Genomic DNA, 20,818 nt, shown 5'->3' on the forward strand with positions numbered 1-20,818 from the left:
ACCTAAAGGATATAAAAATGCTGATTCAAAGGGCACCCCCCCCAATGTTTATAGCAGCATTATCAACAATAGCCAATTATGGAAAAAATCCAAATGTCCATCAACTGATGAGTGGATAAAGAAGATGTGGGGTGTGTGCACGTGCGTGCGTGCATGTGTGTGTATAAAGTGGAATATTAATCAGCTACCAAAAATGAAATTTTTCCATTTTCAACAATGTGGATGGAGCTAGAGTGTATTATGCAAAATGAAAGAAGTCAGAGAAAGACAAATACCATATGATTTCACTCATTTAAGAAAAGAAATTTAAGAAACAAAACAGAGGAACATAGGGGGGAAAAAAGAAAAATAAAATTAGATAAAAAGAGAGAGAGAGGCAAACCATAATGGACTCTTAACAACAGAGAACAAACTGAAGGTTGTTGGAGAGGACGTGGGTGGAAGGATGGGTTAAATGAGTGATGGGCATTAGAGAGGGCACTTGTGATAAGCACTGGGTCTTGTATGTAAGCGATGAATCACTAAATTCTACTCCTGAAACCAATACTACACTATATATTAACTAACTGAATTTAAATAAAAACTTGGAAGGAGTTAAAAAAAGGTACTATGGACATCTTAACAGTATTAATTCTTCTAATTCCTGAATGCAGAATGTCTTTCCATTTATTTGTGTTTTCTTCCATTTCGGTGATCTACATTCACAACAGTTCAGTGTACAGATCTTTCATGTCCGTGATGAAAATTTATTCCTAAGGATTTCATTCCTCTGATGCTACTGTAAATGGGACTGTTCTCTTTATTTCTTCAGATAATTTATTGTTAGTATATAGAAATGCAACTGATTTTTGTATGTTGCTTGTGTATCCTGCAACTTTACTGAATTCATTTTTTAGTATAACAGTTTTTTGGTGGAGTCTGTAGGGTTTTCTACATTCAAGACTGTCATCTGCAGAGACAATTTTGCTTCTTCCTTTCCTATTTGGATGCCTTTTATTTCTTTTTCTTGCCTGATTGCTCTGGCTAAGACTTCTAGCACTACACTGAATAGAAGTGGAGAGTGGGCATCTTTGTCTTGTCCCTAATCTTAAGAGAAAAAGGTTTCAGCTTTCCACCACTAAGTATGATGTTAGCTGTCGGTCATGATATATGGTCTTTATAATGTTAAGATGCATTCCTTCTACATATAATTTGTTAAGAGTTTTTATCATGAAAGGATATTGAATTTTGTTAGATGCTTTTTCTGCATCTACTGAGATCACATGATTTTTATCCTTTATTCTGTAATGCCATGTATCATGTTTATACTGATTTTCATATAGTGAACCATCCTTGCATTCTAGGATAAATCCCACTTAATCATGGTGCATGATCCTTTTAATGTGCTGTTGAATTTGGTTTGCTAGTATTTTCTTGAGAATTTTTGTGTTTTTGTTCATCAAGCTTATTTGGCCTATGATTTCCTTTTCTTGAAGGGTCCTCATCTGGCTTTGGTCTGAGGATAATGCTGGCTTCAAAAAATGAGTTTGGAAGTGTTGCCTCCTTTTCAATTTTTTTGAAGAGTTAAAGAAGGAATGGCATTCATTCTTATTGAAATGGTAGAATTCACTTGTGAAGCTATCATGAGTTTTTCTTTGTTGAGAGATTTTGACTCATGCTTCAATTTCCTTGTTCATTGTTCATCTTTTCAGATTTTCTTCTTGGTTCTGTCTCAGTTATATGTTTCTAGGTATTTATCCATTTCTTTTAGGTTATTCAATATGATGGCATATAATTATTCATAGTAGTCTCTTATGGCCCTTTGTATTTTTATAATATCAGGTATAATGTTTCCTCTTTCATCTATTATTTTATTTTTGGATCCTTGCTCTTTTTTTCTTGGTTAGTCTAGTTAAAGATTTGTCATTTTGTTTATTCAAAAAATCAATTCTTAGTTTCACTGATCTTTTCTATTGTCTTCCTAATTTCTATTTCATTTATTTCTGCTCTAATCTTTATTATTTCCTTTCTTCCATTACTTTGGGATTAGCTTGTTCTTTATCTAGTTCCTTTAGGTATAAAGCTATATGGTTTATTTGAGATGTTTCTTTTTCGTAATGTAGGCATTTAACACTATATACCTCCCTCTTAGAATTGCTTTTGTAGCATCCCACATGTGTTGGTATGTTCTGTTTCCATTTTCATCTGTTTCAAGATATTTTCTGATTTCTTTGATTTCTTCTTTGACCCAACAGTTGGGCAGGAGTATGTTGTTTATCTCCACATATTTGTGAATGTTTCAATTTTCCTTGTTACTAATTTCTAGTTTCATACCACTGAGATCAGAAATGATACTTGATATGACTTCTATCTTCTTTAACTTGTTAAGATTTGTTAAGTGTCCTAACTTATGATCTGTCTTGGAAAGTGCTCCATATATGCTTGAGAAGAATGTATATTCTTCTGTGTTGGATGGAATGTTCTGTATGTTTGTTGAGCCAATTTGGAGTAAGGTATTATCGAATCTACTATTTCCTTATTGATTTTCTTCCTGGATTATTTATCCATTGTTGAAAGTGGCATAAAAAAGTCCTCTATTGTTACAATAAGGCTATTTCTCATCTTGGTTCTGTTAATATTTGTCTTATATATTTAGGCACTCCAATGTTTGGTGTATATACATTTACAATTGTTATATCATCTCGATGGGTTGATCTTGTTGCTTTGCTGGGTATAGCACTTTTGGCTTAAAATTTTTTCTCCCTTCTTTCAGCACTGTGAGTATATCATCCTGCATACTCTTGACATGCAAGGTTTCTGCAGAAAAATGTACTGATAGCCTTATCGTGGTTCTTTTGTATACAACAAGTAGCTTTTTTTCTCTTGCTGTTTTCAAATTTTTCTTCTTATCTTTGATATCGGGCAATTTGATTATACTGTGTCTTCTTTGGGTTGCTCTTGCTTGGGGACTTTTGAACTTCATGAATATGAATGTCCATACCCATGTCCATATAATTTGGGAAGTTTTTATTCATTATTTCCTTAAATAAGCTTTTTGCCCCTCTTTTCCTGTCTTTTCCTTCTAGGACTCCCTCAATGCATGGGTTCATTCACTTGGTAGCATCCATAGGTCCCACATGCCTTCTTCATTCTCTTTCTTTTTTGTTCCCCTAACTGCTATCTTCTAATTATCTTTGAGTTTGCTGATTCTTTATTCTGTCTGATTAAGTCTGTTGTTGAAGCTCCCTTTTGAGTTTTTCAGTTCTGTCATTATATTCTATAGTACCAGGATTTTTCTTTGGTTCTTTCTTATGGCCTCTATCTCTTTATTAAACTTCTCATTTTGTTCATGTATTGGGTTTTTTTTTAATTGGTTTTGTTGTCTATTTGTGGTCTCTTTCATCTCACTGAGCTTCTTTAAGATGATTACTTTTAATTCTCTGTCAGGCAATTCATCTCCATTTCTTCAGGGTCAGTTATTAAGAATGTTATTAGTTTCCTTCAGTGTGTCATGTTTGTTTCCCTGATTCTTTATGATCCATACAGTCTTGTGTTGGTGTTTGTGTATTTGAATAAGTAAACAGCTCTTCAAAAGACTCATTTTGGCAGGGAAAGACTTTCACCTGCTCTGGGCTAATAACACTGCCTAGAGTGTCAGAATAGAATCACAGGTGAGTGGAGCTGGACCATGTGACTACATTCTGGACATGCTATGATGTCCATGGCTGGTGAGCCTCTTGCCAGGAGCTTGGATGGGTTTAGCTCCTGCCTCATCTCTGGGTGGACCTACAGGACCCTGGCCAGTAGGGCTGGAACTGGGACAAGGATCCACTTTAGGGTCTGCAGTTGAGTCCACAGATGGCAGGCTAGTTAAAAAGTGCATGGATAGGTGTGGCTCCCATGGGGTCCCTGGATGGGCACATCTATTCCAAGACCATAGTTGGGACATGAGAGGGGTGCTTTAAAATTCACAGTTGGGACCAAGGTTGGCAGGCCTGCCTCTGAGGACACAGATGGACTTGTCTCCTACAGGTTCCCTGGGTGGGAAGGAATGCTCCCTCACTAATACTGGGGGTCTGGAGCTAAGTAACAGGACTACTTCAGGATCTGAAGTTGGACTAAGGTCACTGGGCCTGCCCCTGGGGGAACAGACAGGTATGTCTCTTGATGGATTCCTGGGCATGCAGGACTACTCCCAGACCATGACTGAGACAGGCTGGAACTGGGTCACAGGCCATTTCAGAATCCACAGCTGAGACTCAGATCAGCAGACCTGTTACCTAAGGCAAAGGCATGCATGGCTCCTCCTAGGTCCTTTGGGTGATGTTGCTGATGGCAGGACCAAGGCCAAACAGGACTGTAAATGTGTCCATAGGAGCATGGTGGTGTTTCCAGGTCTGTAGTCATGATGAAGGGTGGTGAGCTCCCTATGTGGGCATAGGCCTGCCTTCTCAAAACAATCTCCTTGATCTTAGGCTCCAGTGGGGTTTTGTAACCTCCTACCTGGATTCCAAAGTTCCCACAAAGGCACTTTGTTCATGGATGGCTGCCAAATTACTTTTACTGTGTGTGGGGAGCTATGATGGGGCACCTCCTCTTACACTACATTGCTTATGTTATTCCATCTGTGTTGTTCCTGTAGTTGTATGAATCACTTTTAAAATTAAAAAATTTTTTTGATAGTTTGATGCAATAGGGCAAGGTAGTCAAAACAAACTCTGTGTAGCACTGAGAATTATGCAGTAATTAACTTATATTATTATTTAATTTGCTTTATAATCATATACATATAAAAGTTTAATTTTCCCAAGATCCATGAATAAAATGGGAGTCAAACACTTAGGTGTAATTCTTCTCAGTTAGTTTAGCATGGATCTTTTCTGTTACAAACAAGAATCTAACCCAGATTTCAAATGCCTGGAGTCAAATCCACTATGAGTTAAAATCAATGTGGGTATAAAGAAATTCAGGAAGGAGGCTGTGCCTGAACAAATTAAAAGTGCTGTTTGTGGGAATTTCTCTAATGCCTGAATTTCTAGAGAACAATTATTAAAAATAATAAGAATTTTATTTTATTTTTAATTTTTATTTACTTATTTGTGAGAGAGTGTGAGCAAGAGAGGGGAAGATAGACAGTGAGAGAGAGAATCCCAGGCAGGTTCTACACTGTCAGTGCAGAGCCCAACATGGGGCTTAAACCCATAAGCTGTGAGATCATGACCTGAGCCAAAACCAAGATTCAGATGCTTAACCAACTGAGACACCAGGTGCCCCCCGAAATAATCAGAATTTTAGAGTATCAAAGAAAAATACTGCCTTTTCCCAACTTTTAAAATAAAAACTACATGACCACTTGAACATTTTAACTGTACTATAGGTACTTTTTCTGTCTCTCAATATAAATTTAAATTGATAGATGCCATTGTTAGCATTTTCTAAGTTCCTAGCAACATTTTGGATAACTAAAGGTAAGTGTAACAATAACAGCCTGAATAAAAACAACTGAATAGAAAAATGACGTGGCTGTCTGGTTTCACTCACCTCCCCATGCAGTGGCTCCTCCAGAAGGTGGTGGTGGTGCTGGTGCTGCGGCTGCTGCCGCTCCTCCAGAAAAGTCTGGCTGGAGGTCCAGAAGATCACTAGATGGTTTAGAAGTGCTGGAAGGAAAATACAATTTTAACATACCACATTTTAAAGTTTTATAATGTAAAGATGCTTTTAAATAAAGCGGATGCATCTATAGCATCTATATAGATGCTGGCGAGGGTGTGGAGAGACGGGCACCCTCCTACACTGTTGGTGGGAATGTAAACTGGGGCAGCCGCTCTGTGAAACAGGGTGGAGGTTCCTCAAAAAACTATCCATAGAACTCCCTTATGATCCAGCAATAGCCCTGCTAGGGATTTACCCAAGAGAGACAGAAATGCTGATGCATAGGAGCACATGTACCCCAATGTTCATAGCAGCAATGTCAACAATAGCCAAATCATGGGAAGAGCCTGAATGTCCATCAGCTGATGATTGGATCAAGAAGATGTGGTATATATACAATGGAGTATTACATGGCAATGAGAAAGAACGAAATCTGGCCATTTGTAGCAAAGTGGAAGGACCTCGAGGGTGTCAGACTAAGCAAAATAAGTCAGGACAGATACCATATGTTTGCACTCATAGGTCTAACAAGAGAAACCTAACAGAGGACCATAGGGAGGGGAAAGAGGGTGAGTTGGGGAGAGAGAGGAACACAAATCATGAGAGACTATTGAATACTGAAAAGGAACCAAGGACTGAAGCGGGAGCGGGAGGGGGAAGGGGGTGATGGTCATGGAGGGGGGGGGGCACTTGTGGGGAGAAGCACTGGGTGTTATATGGAAACCAATTTGACAATAAACTATTATAAATTAAAAAAAAACAGATGTAGAAAGCATCAAAGATTTTGGCTATTTTAAATCCAATAAGAGAATAATATTTTGGAAAGTATAGCACATGTTCTTCAATACCAAGGGTTGGCAAGCTACTTTGAAAAGGACCAGAAATAAAGTATTTTAGGTTTTGGGCTTGATGGTCTATCACTATGCCACTCTGACAGTGTAGCATGAAACAAGACACAGACAAAATGTAAACAAATGAAATGTATCTTTGTTCCAATAAAACATTATTTATAAAAATGAACAGTGGGCTAGATTTTATCCATAGGACATAGTTTCCCAACTCTTACTTTAGATTCAATAATGTAGGTAAACAAAACTTCAAGCAATGGGCCACTCAACAAATTATAAGCAGAAATTAAATGTCTCAAATTAAGGTGGAGTTTTATTAAATATGGTAATGTCCAATTGGTAGCATCGGAAATGCTGGTTATGAGTATGATAAAATGAAGTGTACTCCAAATATCAGAGTAAGAATCATGCATAATTCTTCCCTTTCTCTATTTTCTAAATTGTCTGATATGGAAAAATTTGTCTTAAGAATTTATAAAGCAAAGAATATCAAAATGAATAATCACTAACATACCTTTTTGGTAAGTTAAACTACAACATATCAAGATTGCCTATAAAAAACTTCATCTAAAATACTTCTATATTTTTTATTCTCATTCAGTTTGGGGATGTGCTTTTCAAAGCCCCTCCATCTGTAGAAGTTCCAAGGAGGAGCCTAGAGCTTTGCTATTCAAAGTGTGACCTTCAAACTAGCAACATCCTGAGATACTGTTAGAAGTACAAAATCTTAGGCTCACCCCTTACCTGCTATATCAGAATCTTCATTTTAACATGGTCTCAGATGTTTCATTCAGGTTTGAGACACACTGGTCTAGAGGTTACCAGACCAGGTCCCAATCCACCAGGGTCCCAGATGCCCCACCCCTCCTCATAAATGGCAGTTCCATCTTTATCTTTTTCACATATTAGACTTCCAAGTAATATTCTTTTGAAGTAACGATTCCTCTACATTTTTTTTTTCAAAATATCTGAAATGTGCCCAATTTTGATATCCACTTCACAAATACAACTGGCCTTAGTGCCAGGATAGGGAAACGTATTTATGTTTTAGACCTGAATCAAAGCTTTTAGAAGAAGCAATTTATCTTAGTATAGACACAAAAAGGACTTGGTTTTACCAAATTTGTGATTATAAAAGGAAGAACTAAGCAAGTAGGCGGTAACACACGTAGTTAACATGGGTACATAACGTGGGTTTGCTGCTCAGTTTGAAATTCAGGTCTCCAAATATAGGGCATTCATAATAAGTGGCAGATGCTATAAATTCTCTCAAGGCAACAGAACCAAACAAAGGTGACTGAAAATTATGACTTCAGGAAGCCTCTTTGAGTTGGGGCTTCATTTGAGGCAGCCCTGAGATTTGAATACACTGCACAGTCATCTCCACTTTTTTTTTTTTTTTTTTTTTACTACTGTTAGGACATTTAGATGCTATAAAAGCTGATTAGGAAGATTCTGATGGTCTTTTCCTACCACCAGTTCTGAGTTCCTCATAAGTACCAGCTAAGTGGCCTACAACTGCAAAGTCATTTTGGGTTTGTTTGTTTCTTTTAAGCACATTAAGACACCCTTCAAATTTCATACAAGATGAGTTTAATTTCACAAATCATTTTCCATATCATCTATTGTGTGTGTACCACTATTCCACCTCTTTTCCTAAATGTGTGAGCAAGAAGGTGATTTCCACAGCTTAGGCCTTTCTGAAGCTTTGAGAGTCCAGACCTAGGGAATTGACTAAAATGTCAAAGAACTTACTCTGTGAACCTAAAAATAGCCCAAAGTATCATAAGTTACTAGGACTAGATTTCATTTTGTGAAGACATGGCAGTTTAGCACACAAACATAAAACAAAAACCTAATAAAAATATTAATAAACAGTTCACTGCATGCTCACAAACTAACCTGACAGGGACAGCCGCAGACGCAGTTGCAAATAAATCAACTGGTGGGGATGTGTCAATCGTTTTAGCTGGTGTAGAATTAGGAGACGTAACGGTTGTGGCTGGAGAAGACTGAAAGTGAAGATGCATAACACACTCTAGTCAAATGAGAATCTAAAGGACACAGAGCAGCAGGACTTCAACTCTGCAGAACTAGGACATTCATGGCAATTTCTGGGTAACTCCTTGAGGGAGGAAAGAACTCAAGAAAATTTGAAATTGAGAATTATAATAAGCAATCAATATTAGACAAAACAGTTTTCAAATTTTAAAAGATAAATGTACTTTATATAAAATTCTGTTTAAAATAAATGGCTTAACATTGCAATGACTTCTAGTCATGTATTTAAAATCCAGGCTAAATGATATTTCCTAAACATAAAATTACCAGGAAGGGTCTCACTAGCGGCTAAAAGTGAAAAGAAAATTATCAATTGTAATAATTGCTATAAAACCGAGGCCATTCTTTTTCCTTTACATCCTAATCAGACTTCATATAAAGTCTTCTCAGATGCCTTTAAATTCTAGAAGTCTAACTTTCAAAATAATTCACAGATGACAGAGAACAATTCATAAACAAGATTCAAGGCCACTGATAGCTTATCACGACTATATCCAATCTCCAGTATGACACAGATAAAACTAAACAAGTAAAATAAAAATCTAACAGTTACTGTCCTGGGCTGGTTTATTTATTGTTTTTTAAAAATGTTTATTTATTTTAGAGAGAGAGGGAAAAGGAGTGTGCATTTGCAAATGGGGGAGGCGCTGAGAGAAAAGTAGAGAAAGAATCCTAATCCATGTTCACTGTGGAACCTGACACAGGACTCCATCTCACAAGAGTCAGACACTTAACCTACTGATCTACCCAGGTGCCACGTGTTGGACTGATTTTTTTTTTCATGTTTTGTATTTATTTTTGAGAGATAAAGAGAGAAGGAAAAAAGGAAGGAAGGAAGGAAGGAAGGAGAGCAGGAGTGAGGGGCAAAGAGAGAGAGACACACACAGAATCTGAAGCAGGCTCCAGGCTCTGAGCTGTCAGCACAGAATATCAAATTCTTTATGGGCAGCTGGGTGGCTCTGTCAGTTGAGTGTCTGACTTTCACTCAGGTCACGGTCTCATGGTTTGTGGGTTTGAGCCCCACATCGGGCTTGCTGCTGTCAGTGCAGAGCCCACTTCAGATCCTCTATCCCCCTCTCCAGCTTGCATTCTCTCTCTGTCTCTCTCTCTCTCAAAAATAAACATTTCAAACAACTGCAAAAATGAAAGCTTTAAAAAGAATAAATTTTTAGAAAAAGAACTGAGGAGAGAATGTGTAGGGATTTTAGACTTAAGCAGTATTTGTCTAATGCTATTGGTCTATGAATCAAGAAGGCACAATTCAATAGATACACAAGTGCAAAGCATTCAGCATGTCAACAAACACCTGAGGAGGGATACTGCTGCTCAGAAAAGGTTAACTCAGATCCTTCTCTGCACCAACAATTAAAAGTTTTCAAATGGAGCATGAAAGATTATCAAGGGAATAGAAAGGACTAATAAAATTTAATTTGTATGTCTTTCATTGTGGATACTGACAACTCCTCTAAAAGAAATTAGTGTTCTTTAAACCAATACATGCAAATCAGTTTGGAAAGTAAGTTTATGAAAATACCACTGAGAACTAATGATGACAATGAATCTACCAACATAAATGCAGAAACAAAGGTCTTCAAAGACCCATTAAAACCTGCCTTGTAACTATAAGTTCTGATGAAACAAGAGGTCTAGGGAAACAGAACCAGAATAATCCTGTTATTACAAAAAGAAAATACCAATAAAATTTGACTTGGCTAAAATGTGGAGAGAGAACCATCCCAAATGATGCCATAATTTTTATCACACTCTATTCTATAGTCATACGTTGTGATTTTTCACAGAGACATAATGATTTTAAACCTGGCTTTACATCACAATCACCAGGATTCTTCATGTTTGAGCTGCCCAGGGAATCTTAGGCAGCCAGCCCCATACTGACCCAGTACAGGGTATCTGGGAAGCACTGCAGTCATAATGATATCCTTATGTTTGTAATAACAGCAATCACATAATGGGAAGCTGTCATAGAGGAAAGAGCACATTTATTATATTTTTGCCCAAAAAGTACAATGGAAACTGTGAACTACCAACCTAGGGAAAAAATGCCATTGTCACTGATAATCTCAATCATGTCCTTCATGATTGAGGGAGTTGAAAGAATTATTAAAATCATTATAGTAGACTGTCTAAAAAGCATGCTTGCAGAAAGACATCCAGTTACAGCTGACTTTTTAAACCAACATGCACAAAACTATGTGCTTTACTTATCTCACATAGCTGTGATTCCGAGTATGTATGTGCTTTGTAACTAGTAAAATGTTATGTTTGTTTTCAGTGGAAATAGAAACGTATGAAGCTTTCTCTTACTTGAAAACTTAGTCCAAATAGAGGACTAAGAAGACACTGCCATAGTACACTGGACTGAGAAACTGATATAGAGTAGAACACACAAAATTTACCATTCCTTTTCTCAAAAACTTAAAAATAAAATCACCATGATCCAGAGATTTCACTTTTGAGTATATACTGAAAGAACTGAAGGGAGGAACTCAAACAGGTTTCTTTACACCCATGTACACACAACAGTATACTTTACACAACAGCCTTTAAAAGGTGGAGACAACCCAAGTGACCATTGACGGATGGATGAAGAAAATGTACACATACCATGGAATGTTATTCACACTTAAAATGGAAGGAAATTCTGACACATGCTACAGCATAAATTTCCCAAGATATTATGCTAAGGAAAACAAGCCAATCAAAAAAGGACAGACACTGGATAAGTCCACTTATTTGAGGAATCCAGAGTAGTCAAATTCAGAGACAGAAAGTAGAATGGTGATTGCCTGGGGCTGAGGAGAAGGATGTAGAGTTAGTGTTGAAAGGGTACAGAGTTTCACTCTGGATGAAAAAAGTTCTAGAAATGGGATGACAGCGCAGTTGCACAACAATGTGGATGTTAATACCACTGAACTGTACACTCAAAAATTGCTAAAATGGTCAAAACAAAGAGCAAACTTACCTTACTTAATGGAGAGGGAGCACCAGATCTAAAAGGCAACCAAAAAAAAATTAAAACTGAATATACATGAATAAATTTGTAGAAGCATTTAAGTTTGGTATTGCTTGGTCAAGTATTAACTCATTTACATACAGGTGCTTTAGTAATGGATAAACTATTTTTTAAAAAATAATTTTTCTTTCATTCACTTATGACATCCTCGTTCAATGTTTTCCATTCACTTAGTATCTAGTACTAGAAATTCTGAAACTCAAGTTTTTTTTTTAAATATCTCTAGCAACTCAATTCTTTGATCATTATTGCCTATGTCCATCAAAAATAAATTTGGAATTTACAAAATGTTGCCAAGACTTGGGGAATATAGTGTTTTGCAGAATTAAAAAAAACCCTCTGATGTACTATTTTAAAACGTTAGAAAACTCATTAAGGTACACTGTGATTCATTTAATTACAATTGAGATGCATAAAAGTAACACTAGACTTTGAAAAGTCCCTATGAGCCCTGTGTCTGAAATGTGTCTCAACTTCTATACTATACTACACATAGTATACTCTTGAAGTTTTGTTCATAGCTTTAGTGAAAACTATCTATGGAAAATATTCTTATTCTCTTGTTCAAAATAGTGGGAGCTTGAAAAAGAACAGTAACCTCAATGCTTGTTTCTAAAGGAGTGAAAAATTAGAAAGCAGTAAAAAATTTTTTAGTGAGATTACTACTAGCACTGACTATTGTACATGATCTCTAGTAAAGTGCTTCAGAAACAGCTGCTTAAACTGTTACTGTTTACCAACCCAGGTTGGTGGAAAATAATTTAATAATGAAACAAAATGAAGAAAAAATATATTTCAATAGGAAGCCTAGTGTCAGAATTGTTCAGGATGGCATGGTTGGTTTTCTACTCATCTACAGAATAAAATATCACAAGTAGCACTAGCAAAACAATATTAGCAGAGATTTAGTAACTGAAATTTTGTATTGTATCATGAATTTTTGTTTTATTGAATGTAGCAAAATAAAGGTAATAATATTATGTCACATTAATGACTTTGATGTTCAACTTTATTTGCAAATACCTGCTATTTGAAGATTATCATGCTCAAACCTAGGTACAAATGCCGTAACTGGCAAAAGAATCCGTTTGCCAAGCTCCTGGGTGAGCGCTATTACTAAATGACACTTCTAGTTACTTACAGATTAAGCAAATAAATAAAAGCTCCCGTTTCTGTCCAGTCATCACCCCACTTGCCACACTGTACTTTGTCTGTTTAGTTATCGTTTTCACTAGATGCTAAATTCTCTGAAGAAAGGGAATCCATCCCATTGCTTTATATTCCCAGCACTTTACACAACATCTGGCATTTTGCAGGCACTGTTATTTCTGTATTAATTGAATTTTAGAATAAGAATACATTCATGTACTCCTTGTACAAAAAAAATTAACCAAGAGTCTTAAAAATATTTTGTGTGAAACTAAACTGTCAGGAAATGTGACCTCTGTTCTTATGGACCATGCTTAGCCTTTGCCATAATTTCATATAAGAGGTCAGAACAAGGTGTGCTCCCCTTGGGCCATAGCTTTAAAAAGCATCATTAATCACTGATTAAAATTTAAGGGCTGCAAGGCTCAGTGAAGTAAATAACTTGCCCAAGCCTCATCATTCTTTAATGGTGGATTTAAGACTCTAGTCCAAGTCCATTTGATGCCCAGAGCCTGCACTCATTTCACATTCTGGACTGTCCTGACAAAAACACACATGGCCCCTGCCTATGTGTTCCCCTCTTACACAACATACGAACTGCTTCCTTTCACCAGTTTCTTGGTTGATTTAATACCCTACCATTGGTCATTTGCCCTTTAGAAAAGAAAATGCTATCATCTTTTATATAATGACACTTACTAAAAGCCAATACTCATTTTAATGTTTAAAGAAAGAAATCTAGTACATAATAAACTGTGTTAAGAAGAATAAAGCACAAATATAATTTTAGAAGAGAATGAATAACCCATATAGTCCTTTTCTAAGTTCTGTGAAATGCTTTAGAAAAATCCATGGGTTTTTATGATGAACCTAGAAAACGCCAAGGTTTCCTTCCAAGACGTTAATAGTTAATCATCAAATGAGGATATTTTGTTATGTCTTATTCACAATAATAATCTCTACATAATTTTGGTTATAGATGGTAGATTGAAGACAAAAAAACATAGCTGTGAAAAACCTATCAATATCTTCCAAATAGCTTTAATTATAACAGATTTATCTCAGGTTATCTGTACCCTCAATACTTAGTAAACCCACATATAAAATAAAATCAATTTTTCTTTTGTTCTATAGAATCACAGGAACATACAATATACAAATATATCACATAGTACTGCATAAGACTTTAAAAATACATATCAGTGGATAAAAGCCATTAACTATAAAGAGCATACATATTTTTATAAGAGACATTTAAAAATGTTTCATTGTAAGCATTTCCTTGACTGAGAGATTAGAACAATTTTTTACTGCTACTGAAAGACAAACAACTTTAATTTTCTCTATAATACTGTCTTTTGGCCCTCCTGCCATATGCCATGGGAAAATCTCTTGTTCACTAATCAAATAAAAAAATTTTACTTCCAAAATCTAAGAGTGATATATCTAAGAGAGACTGGTAGTCTTGATCTGAGAAGACCACAATAAAGTAAAACCATTTATGCCAGTCACCTTGAAAGACAAGTAAAAAAAAAAAAAAGTATGATGAAAAACACAGATGTGTAAAATTGACAGAAATCAGTTTTAAATGTTCTAAATCCCAAATGTGGAGTCTTAGGAGTGCTTTTTTGCATTTTCAGTATAACCAAATGCAAAAAAGCCACTCATTATAGTACTCACCCTTCACTTAAGTTCCCAGGTAAGCACAAACATACAAAGAAGAAAACAGTTAACTACTATAGTTTAATTTTTTAAAAAATAGGGAAGAAGCAAAAGACAAGCTCATATTTAGTCTCTCAGCCAATTCAGAAAAGAAATATGACAAGCATAAAATGATTTTTAAAAAAGAGAGAAACATTATGCTCAGCCAAAGGTAATCCAAAACAGAAGATCACTGAAATTCGATTTCCCTGCTCTTAGAAATGTGACTGCAAATTTAGACTTGAAGTTGGGGCTAATGAAATTCACTCTAGAAGGCTGCTTTTCTGTTGACTGCAGCATTGGCAGACTTAACAAGGGGAGAGTGTGGTTCTGTGGGACTCTGAGGGGGGAAGAGTACAGACCAGCTGACTTTTCACCAATGCGTATCGGGCAATGCCCAAGGGAGAGGCTTTAAGTCCAGGGGATGTGCATATTTCCTTAGCTTGAGGTCTTTCTATCAAAGGAGCAGGGACATTTCTTAGGCTTCATGCCTCCTTTTGCTTAAATCCTATATAACTCCTTTGGCTTCTTAGATACTCTAACACTGGGTGCCCCCCGCAATAACTGGAATTGGGTAACTAATGTACTCCCATGTCACTTAATGTACTCTCATATCTTTTAGTTGACATCAATTTATCCACGAAAGTCTGATCATCCACATAAATGACCACGATGAAGCAGGGACAGACCTTGCACTATAGTGATAACCTTGACAGAGCCCCTGAGAAGTCCTGTCATGCATCATACTCAACAGCCCTGCCATAACTGCCTGGAGAGATTCCTATGCTACTATCATTGAAAAATTTAAAATATGCAATACTTTTTACACTGACTTGGAGAAGATGATAGAAATTACATTTAGCTAATGAAACAATAAGCAAAAAGTAACATTAAGACATGAATCTAAATTCTGGGTGAATGCCAAGAGAGAAGAAAGCAGAAAGAAGTTGCATTTTGATAGGCAAAATCCATGGTCAGCATACAGCCCTGCAATGATCACTTCATAGGTCAACTCTGTTAAGTTCTGCTGTCAATCTAAATGGAATAAACAAACAGCTGGGGCCATCAAAGACAGATTTCAAGCTCACTCTGTAGAGAGATCTATCAGTGGAGACAATGAAGTATAAAACAATCCCTGAATTTTAGATTCAGAAAACCTATTTAAACCACATATATGGGAATAAAATGGCCACAACACAGGGTAGTACATGATTAAGGAAGGCTTAATGAGAAAGCCTTCCCAGGATGGGTAAGATTTGCACACACGGAGACAAGGAAGGTAGGCATCCAAGACTAGCAGAACTATAATTTAAGTAAGGCACAAAGACTGGAAAGCACTGAGTCTTGTGAATAGACCAGTTTGATACTTGCTTGAGAGAAGAAAAGAAATGGACTTGGACATTTTTGCATGCAATGAGTAAAAACAGTGAAAAATATATGTGCCCCAACACAAAGATATGAAAATCCACTAAAACTGCATTTATTGCTGATTGCTATTCTCTCTGTAAAAAGATCTCCGAGCAAAATGTCAGCAGCATGCCATGCTGAATGGTTCAAGTGGGGGAGAGTCTAGAATGCAGAAAATTATACTTGAGGGCTTTGCTTTTTTCACAACAGAATTGGCAATGTAAGGAATGTTCAAGGCTACCTATGAAACTAACTGCTTTACTCATATGCCCAATAACGCAGCCTCAATTTTTAATCATGAGCAACTCTTTTTCTGTATATTGTGAATCTCCTCTAAGGGAAGGTATATATGTCAGCAGGTTCAGGCAACCTATGTACGACCTACTAATTCACTGCATGAGGCTGCAGACAGATTGCCTATATAAGGGGTCACATTGTCACAAGTTAATCAGATGAATGAGGTTTCTGAGGGGACCTAGAAGAATTACAATAAAGCATACTCTAAATCTGTAGTAGTATATGAGGTACCATGATACATCTCATTCTTATAAAGAACGACTGTAGCATTTTTCATCTTATTTAGAATATACAACTAATGCGTACTTGTTTCCGGGTTTCTTTCCTTCTAATGTATTTAGATGTTGTTCAAGGGTCTCCATAAGACTGCTGGGAGCCTATAATAAGAAAGTAAAAATAAATGTCTGCATTGCTTTCTTTCAAAGTAAATACACTGGAACATCACTGTAACTCTGTATGGTGGAGTTCTGTGGGTGGACCCCAATACATATGTGAGATGACTTCATTCCAAGTCTTTTGGTACTTAAATATTTCAATTCCATGGAATCTCAGACAGGCCCATCTTACATATACTTAACTCCACGGCATAACAAATAGCACTACAGCGTGGTTTCAGTGTAGAGATTACATTGGATAAACTTTTTCTATGATGTTATTTATATGCAGTACACTCAAATCAAGTTCACCATATATTTCCACAAGACCACATGAAAAAAGAATAGGTATTTGTATCCAAGTAAGAAATATAAGTCCCCAAACACAAATTTACAGAGGTTTGAAAAGACAGTAAACTCTCACATATCTATGTTTGACTAAAATGTTGGGAAAAATTGTTACTAAATTAAGTAAAAGTGGGGGGAGATAAGTGTTAGTTGTGGAGAAAAGAATACACCTTTAATAGTCAACAAGTAAGATTTTCTTATTACTGAGCCACTTAATTTATATCCATAATAAATACTTTTAGTAAATATGATAATGTTATACAACTGTGTATTGCCAAACTTAATATATTCCAACTCTATTATTAAAAGGTACCTGAATTGTTTTCATAATAACATTTTAGGCGATACAAAGTGATGGCATTTTATTGTATATTAGAAAGAGAAATACTAGGTTCATATATATATGAACCTTCATCTATTCCTCAAGCTAGAGTTAGAAATTTAACATCATCTTTAAATAATTTTAACCTAAATTAGACATTAATGGCAGTGTAAGCATTCAAAGAACAGCATTCCATGAATGAAATATGTAACCACATTTATAGATCCATTTAGTTCTAACAATTAGCCTTTAAATTAATATGAAGTTAATTTTGAAGACCTTTAACTATGCTAACTGCTAAAACAGCTCACAGAACTCAAGACAATTCATACAACTGTACATTTTACATTGTACCTTTAATGACAAATTAAAGTAAAATTCTTATTTAAAATTTTTAATTTTAAAAATTATGGATATTTAATACCATTTTCACTTCACAAATAGACCCATGAGCCATCTTAACAATTATGTGATTATTATATATGTAATTATATGATTAATGTAAGCATAAATTACTAAATGAGCCAAACATGTAAATTTATAAATGTAAACAATTAAGTGAACAAAAATATTCACTTCATCAAAGTGACAGAAGTAGGGTAGAAAGATCAGACCTATGGACATTATCTAAAATGTTATGGACTATAGAGTAAAAAGAGTAATGATTATAATTTAGAAAATTATCAAAGTTATAATTTAAAAATATAACCCAGGTGATGGTAAGCCTACTCAAGAAATTCCAACAAATTGCAAATAAGAGTATATCTCTAAGTTTAAAAAAAATAAAATTTTAAGATACAAGGAAAATTTTGCTCTATAGCACAAAAAGTACACTATAAAGACATGTTCATTTAATAAACAGAATATGCATTATCTCCTCAAAAGGAAAAAAGACAGAAAGAGCTTCACAATTTTTAGGCAAATTAACACCCAATAACTTCAACATTGTCATGCTAATTTTCATAATTATTATTGCTATAATTGCCATAATAATGGAACCTAGGAAGCCTGGGAGTAGAACTTCAAAAATTTTCATATTTCTATTTTTTTCCACTGGGCTTGTAGTAAGGAAAAAATACATCAAGCCACAGAACCTCTCTCTAGTTACATGACATAGGTCTTCTAAATGTTAAATGGAAAGTAAAGAAAATGTGATTCTATGCTAAAACTGTTTAAAAAGACAAATGCTGGTGCAGCTGCTCTGGAAAACAGTGTGGAGGTTCCTCAAAAAACTGTCGACAGAACTCCCCTATGACCCAGCAATAGCACTGCTGGGGATCTACCCAAGGGATACAGAAATGCTGATGCATAGGAGCACATGTACCCCAGTGTTCATAGCAGCACTGTCAACAATAGCCAAATCATGGAAAGAGCCTAAATGTCCATCACCTGATGAGTGGATCAAGAAGATGTGGTATGTATATACAATGGAATACTACATGGCAATGAGAAAGAATGAAATCTGACCATTTGTAGCAAAGTGGATGGACCTCGAGGGTGTCATGCTAAGCGAAATAAGTCAGGCAGAGAAGGACAGATACCATATGTTTGCACTCATAGGTCTAACAGGAGACACCTAACAGGAGACCATAGGGAGGGGAAGGGGGAAAGAGTTGGGAAGAAAGAAAGACAGAAATCATGAGAGACTATTGAATACTGAAAAGGAACCGAGGGCTGAAGGAGGGTGGGGGGGAAGGCGCTGATGGCGGGGGGCACTTGTGGGGAGAAGCACTGGGGGTTGTATGGAAACCAATTTGACAATAAACTATTATAAAAAATAATTAAATAAACTTAAAAATAAAGATTAAAAAAAAAGACAAATGCTACTTACAGTCACCAAGTAGAACAATATAAGATAAAGAGGTGGTGTTTTCTCCTATAAACTTCCTTAGTTTCTTAAAAACAAACAAACCAAAAACCAGGGACAGTTTGCAATTCCATTCTTTTTGCAAGGTTTTTTAAAATAATTTAAGGATGAAAAGTTTAAAATAAAGTAGCAGTCACAAAAATCATAATAGTTTAAAAAATCTTTCTAAGGGCATAGACTACAAATCTGACATCTGTGTTTAAAGGGAGTTATTTTGTAATGAATTGCACATACAATTAAGATTGGAGCATTTTATCTTATAGGTTTAACAATGCCTCATCATTTGTAGTTCTTATAAGGACATGTGAAATGTAATAGAAGTAAATTCCTCATGTGTTTCTGGAAGACAAAAAGACTTTGATAGCAATACTCGCAAATGCAGCAGTATCGGCTGCCTTAACTCCATCAATGGCATGGAGTCTATCTTGGCATGTAGTAGACAGACAAACACGGTTCAAATTCCCAAAGAACAAAGCTTTGAGAATACCTCTGGTTTTGGAAAAGGAATTTAAAATAACAAACTATAATTTTGCAGTATCTTTAGCTGCTTATTTTTTAAAATGCTGAAGTCAATAGACCAATCAGGCGGAAAACACCAATCTGAAGATCAGAGTCAGCCTGTGAAAGCTGATTGGTAATAGCAATGTATCACAGTTACCCATTCATCAGTGGTACATTTTTAAAAAACTTTTCTTTACCAGCAGTTTTCAGATAAACCAGAATACCTAACCAGCAAACCTAAGATTTTTTCATACATGGAGATATTTTAAATTTGGAATGCACACACATGCATATACACACCCCAAACAGAAAATGATATTTTGAAAATCCTTTCCTTGGAACAAATTCAAAGCTGACTTGTGAGTCCAGAATCAAAAATGAAGCATTCATCTACAATTCAGATGCTTTAGATTCTAATGCATCATTAAACCAAACAGAAAGAAAAGCAACCAAAAGATCATTTGAATTTTTGATCATTAGACCTTAGAATCCATTTGAAAGTGCTAAGAAGTGGTTCTGATACTGTATTCCTCTTCTCACCCAATACAGCATTTTTGAATGTTTTGTTAAAAGTTCACTGATGCTCATAAATTATTTAAACACAGTTACGATGATATTATATACACAATAATTTAAAGAGGGCTACACATGACCACACTGGTATTTATTGTGCATTTTCCAAACAAAACGATGTCCATTAAATTACTCTGCCCTATCTTGCTGTAAGAAGAATTCTCATCTTTCCAGTTATAAGCAGCCTATTCTTACTCCCAGTCAGTAGGTAGCCTTCTGACCTCCATCTCCTCCTTAACTCTCTTCCGTGTTGGGTATTTTGGATTTACTGCCACAGCTAGATTGTGGCCATGATGGCCACACAAGAGCAGGCAGAGAGCAGAACCTAATCTCAGAAGTGTTAAACTGAGCCACACAACCTGGTATCTCTGACCCATTTCCAGATTAACCCTGGCCTAGCATTGTCTAAAGGATGAACCCTAGAACACCTCACATTCCAGCTTTGCCTGACCATACTGTCCTAGTAGTCTAGATTGCCAGATCAATTAGAAGCCTTCATTAGACCTATGCAAGGGGTTCTAAGTAAGAATTAGGGAGTATGTTTAGCTCTGTCACAATCCTAACAAAAATCACAATTAGGTTACTTACTAAGAAATTTCAGAAACACTCAATACTCTTGTATTGAGATTTAAGTATATGCTGGAGAAATTAACTAGGGAATGTTTGAGTGTGTGTGAAGAAGTAATTTAAAAATAAGTACGGAAC

At 35.9% G+C, this 20,818-nt stretch overlaps 1 protein-coding gene across 6 annotated transcripts in view; it reads right to left on the reverse strand.

The window, feature by feature from the left end:
* SNAP91 (synaptosome associated protein 91) overlaps positions 1–20,818 on the reverse strand; it is a 151,947-nt gene that overhangs the window by 54,310 nt on the left and 76,819 nt on the right. For all 6 annotated transcript variants that reach the window (XM_029943951.1, XM_029943950.1, XM_029943945.1 and 3 more), the window contains exons 10-14: positions 16,435–16,505; positions 14,404–14,409; positions 11,524–11,551; positions 8,382–8,491; positions 5,521–5,636 (exon numbers count right to left, since the gene is read on the reverse strand). In XM_029943951.1, the coding sequence (XP_029799811.1) occupies positions 5,521–5,636; positions 8,382–8,491; positions 11,524–11,551; positions 14,404–14,409; positions 16,435–16,505 (331 nt within the window). The remainder of the gene's footprint in view (positions 1–5,520; positions 5,637–8,381; positions 8,492–11,523; positions 11,552–14,403; positions 14,410–16,434; positions 16,506–20,818) is intronic.

The sequence above is a fragment of the Suricata suricatta genome, chromosome 7 (assembly GCF_006229205.1).
Source record: "Suricata suricatta isolate VVHF042 chromosome 7, meerkat_22Aug2017_6uvM2_HiC, whole genome shotgun sequence".
Taxonomy (NCBI): Eukaryota; Metazoa; Chordata; class Mammalia; order Carnivora; family Herpestidae; genus Suricata; species Suricata suricatta.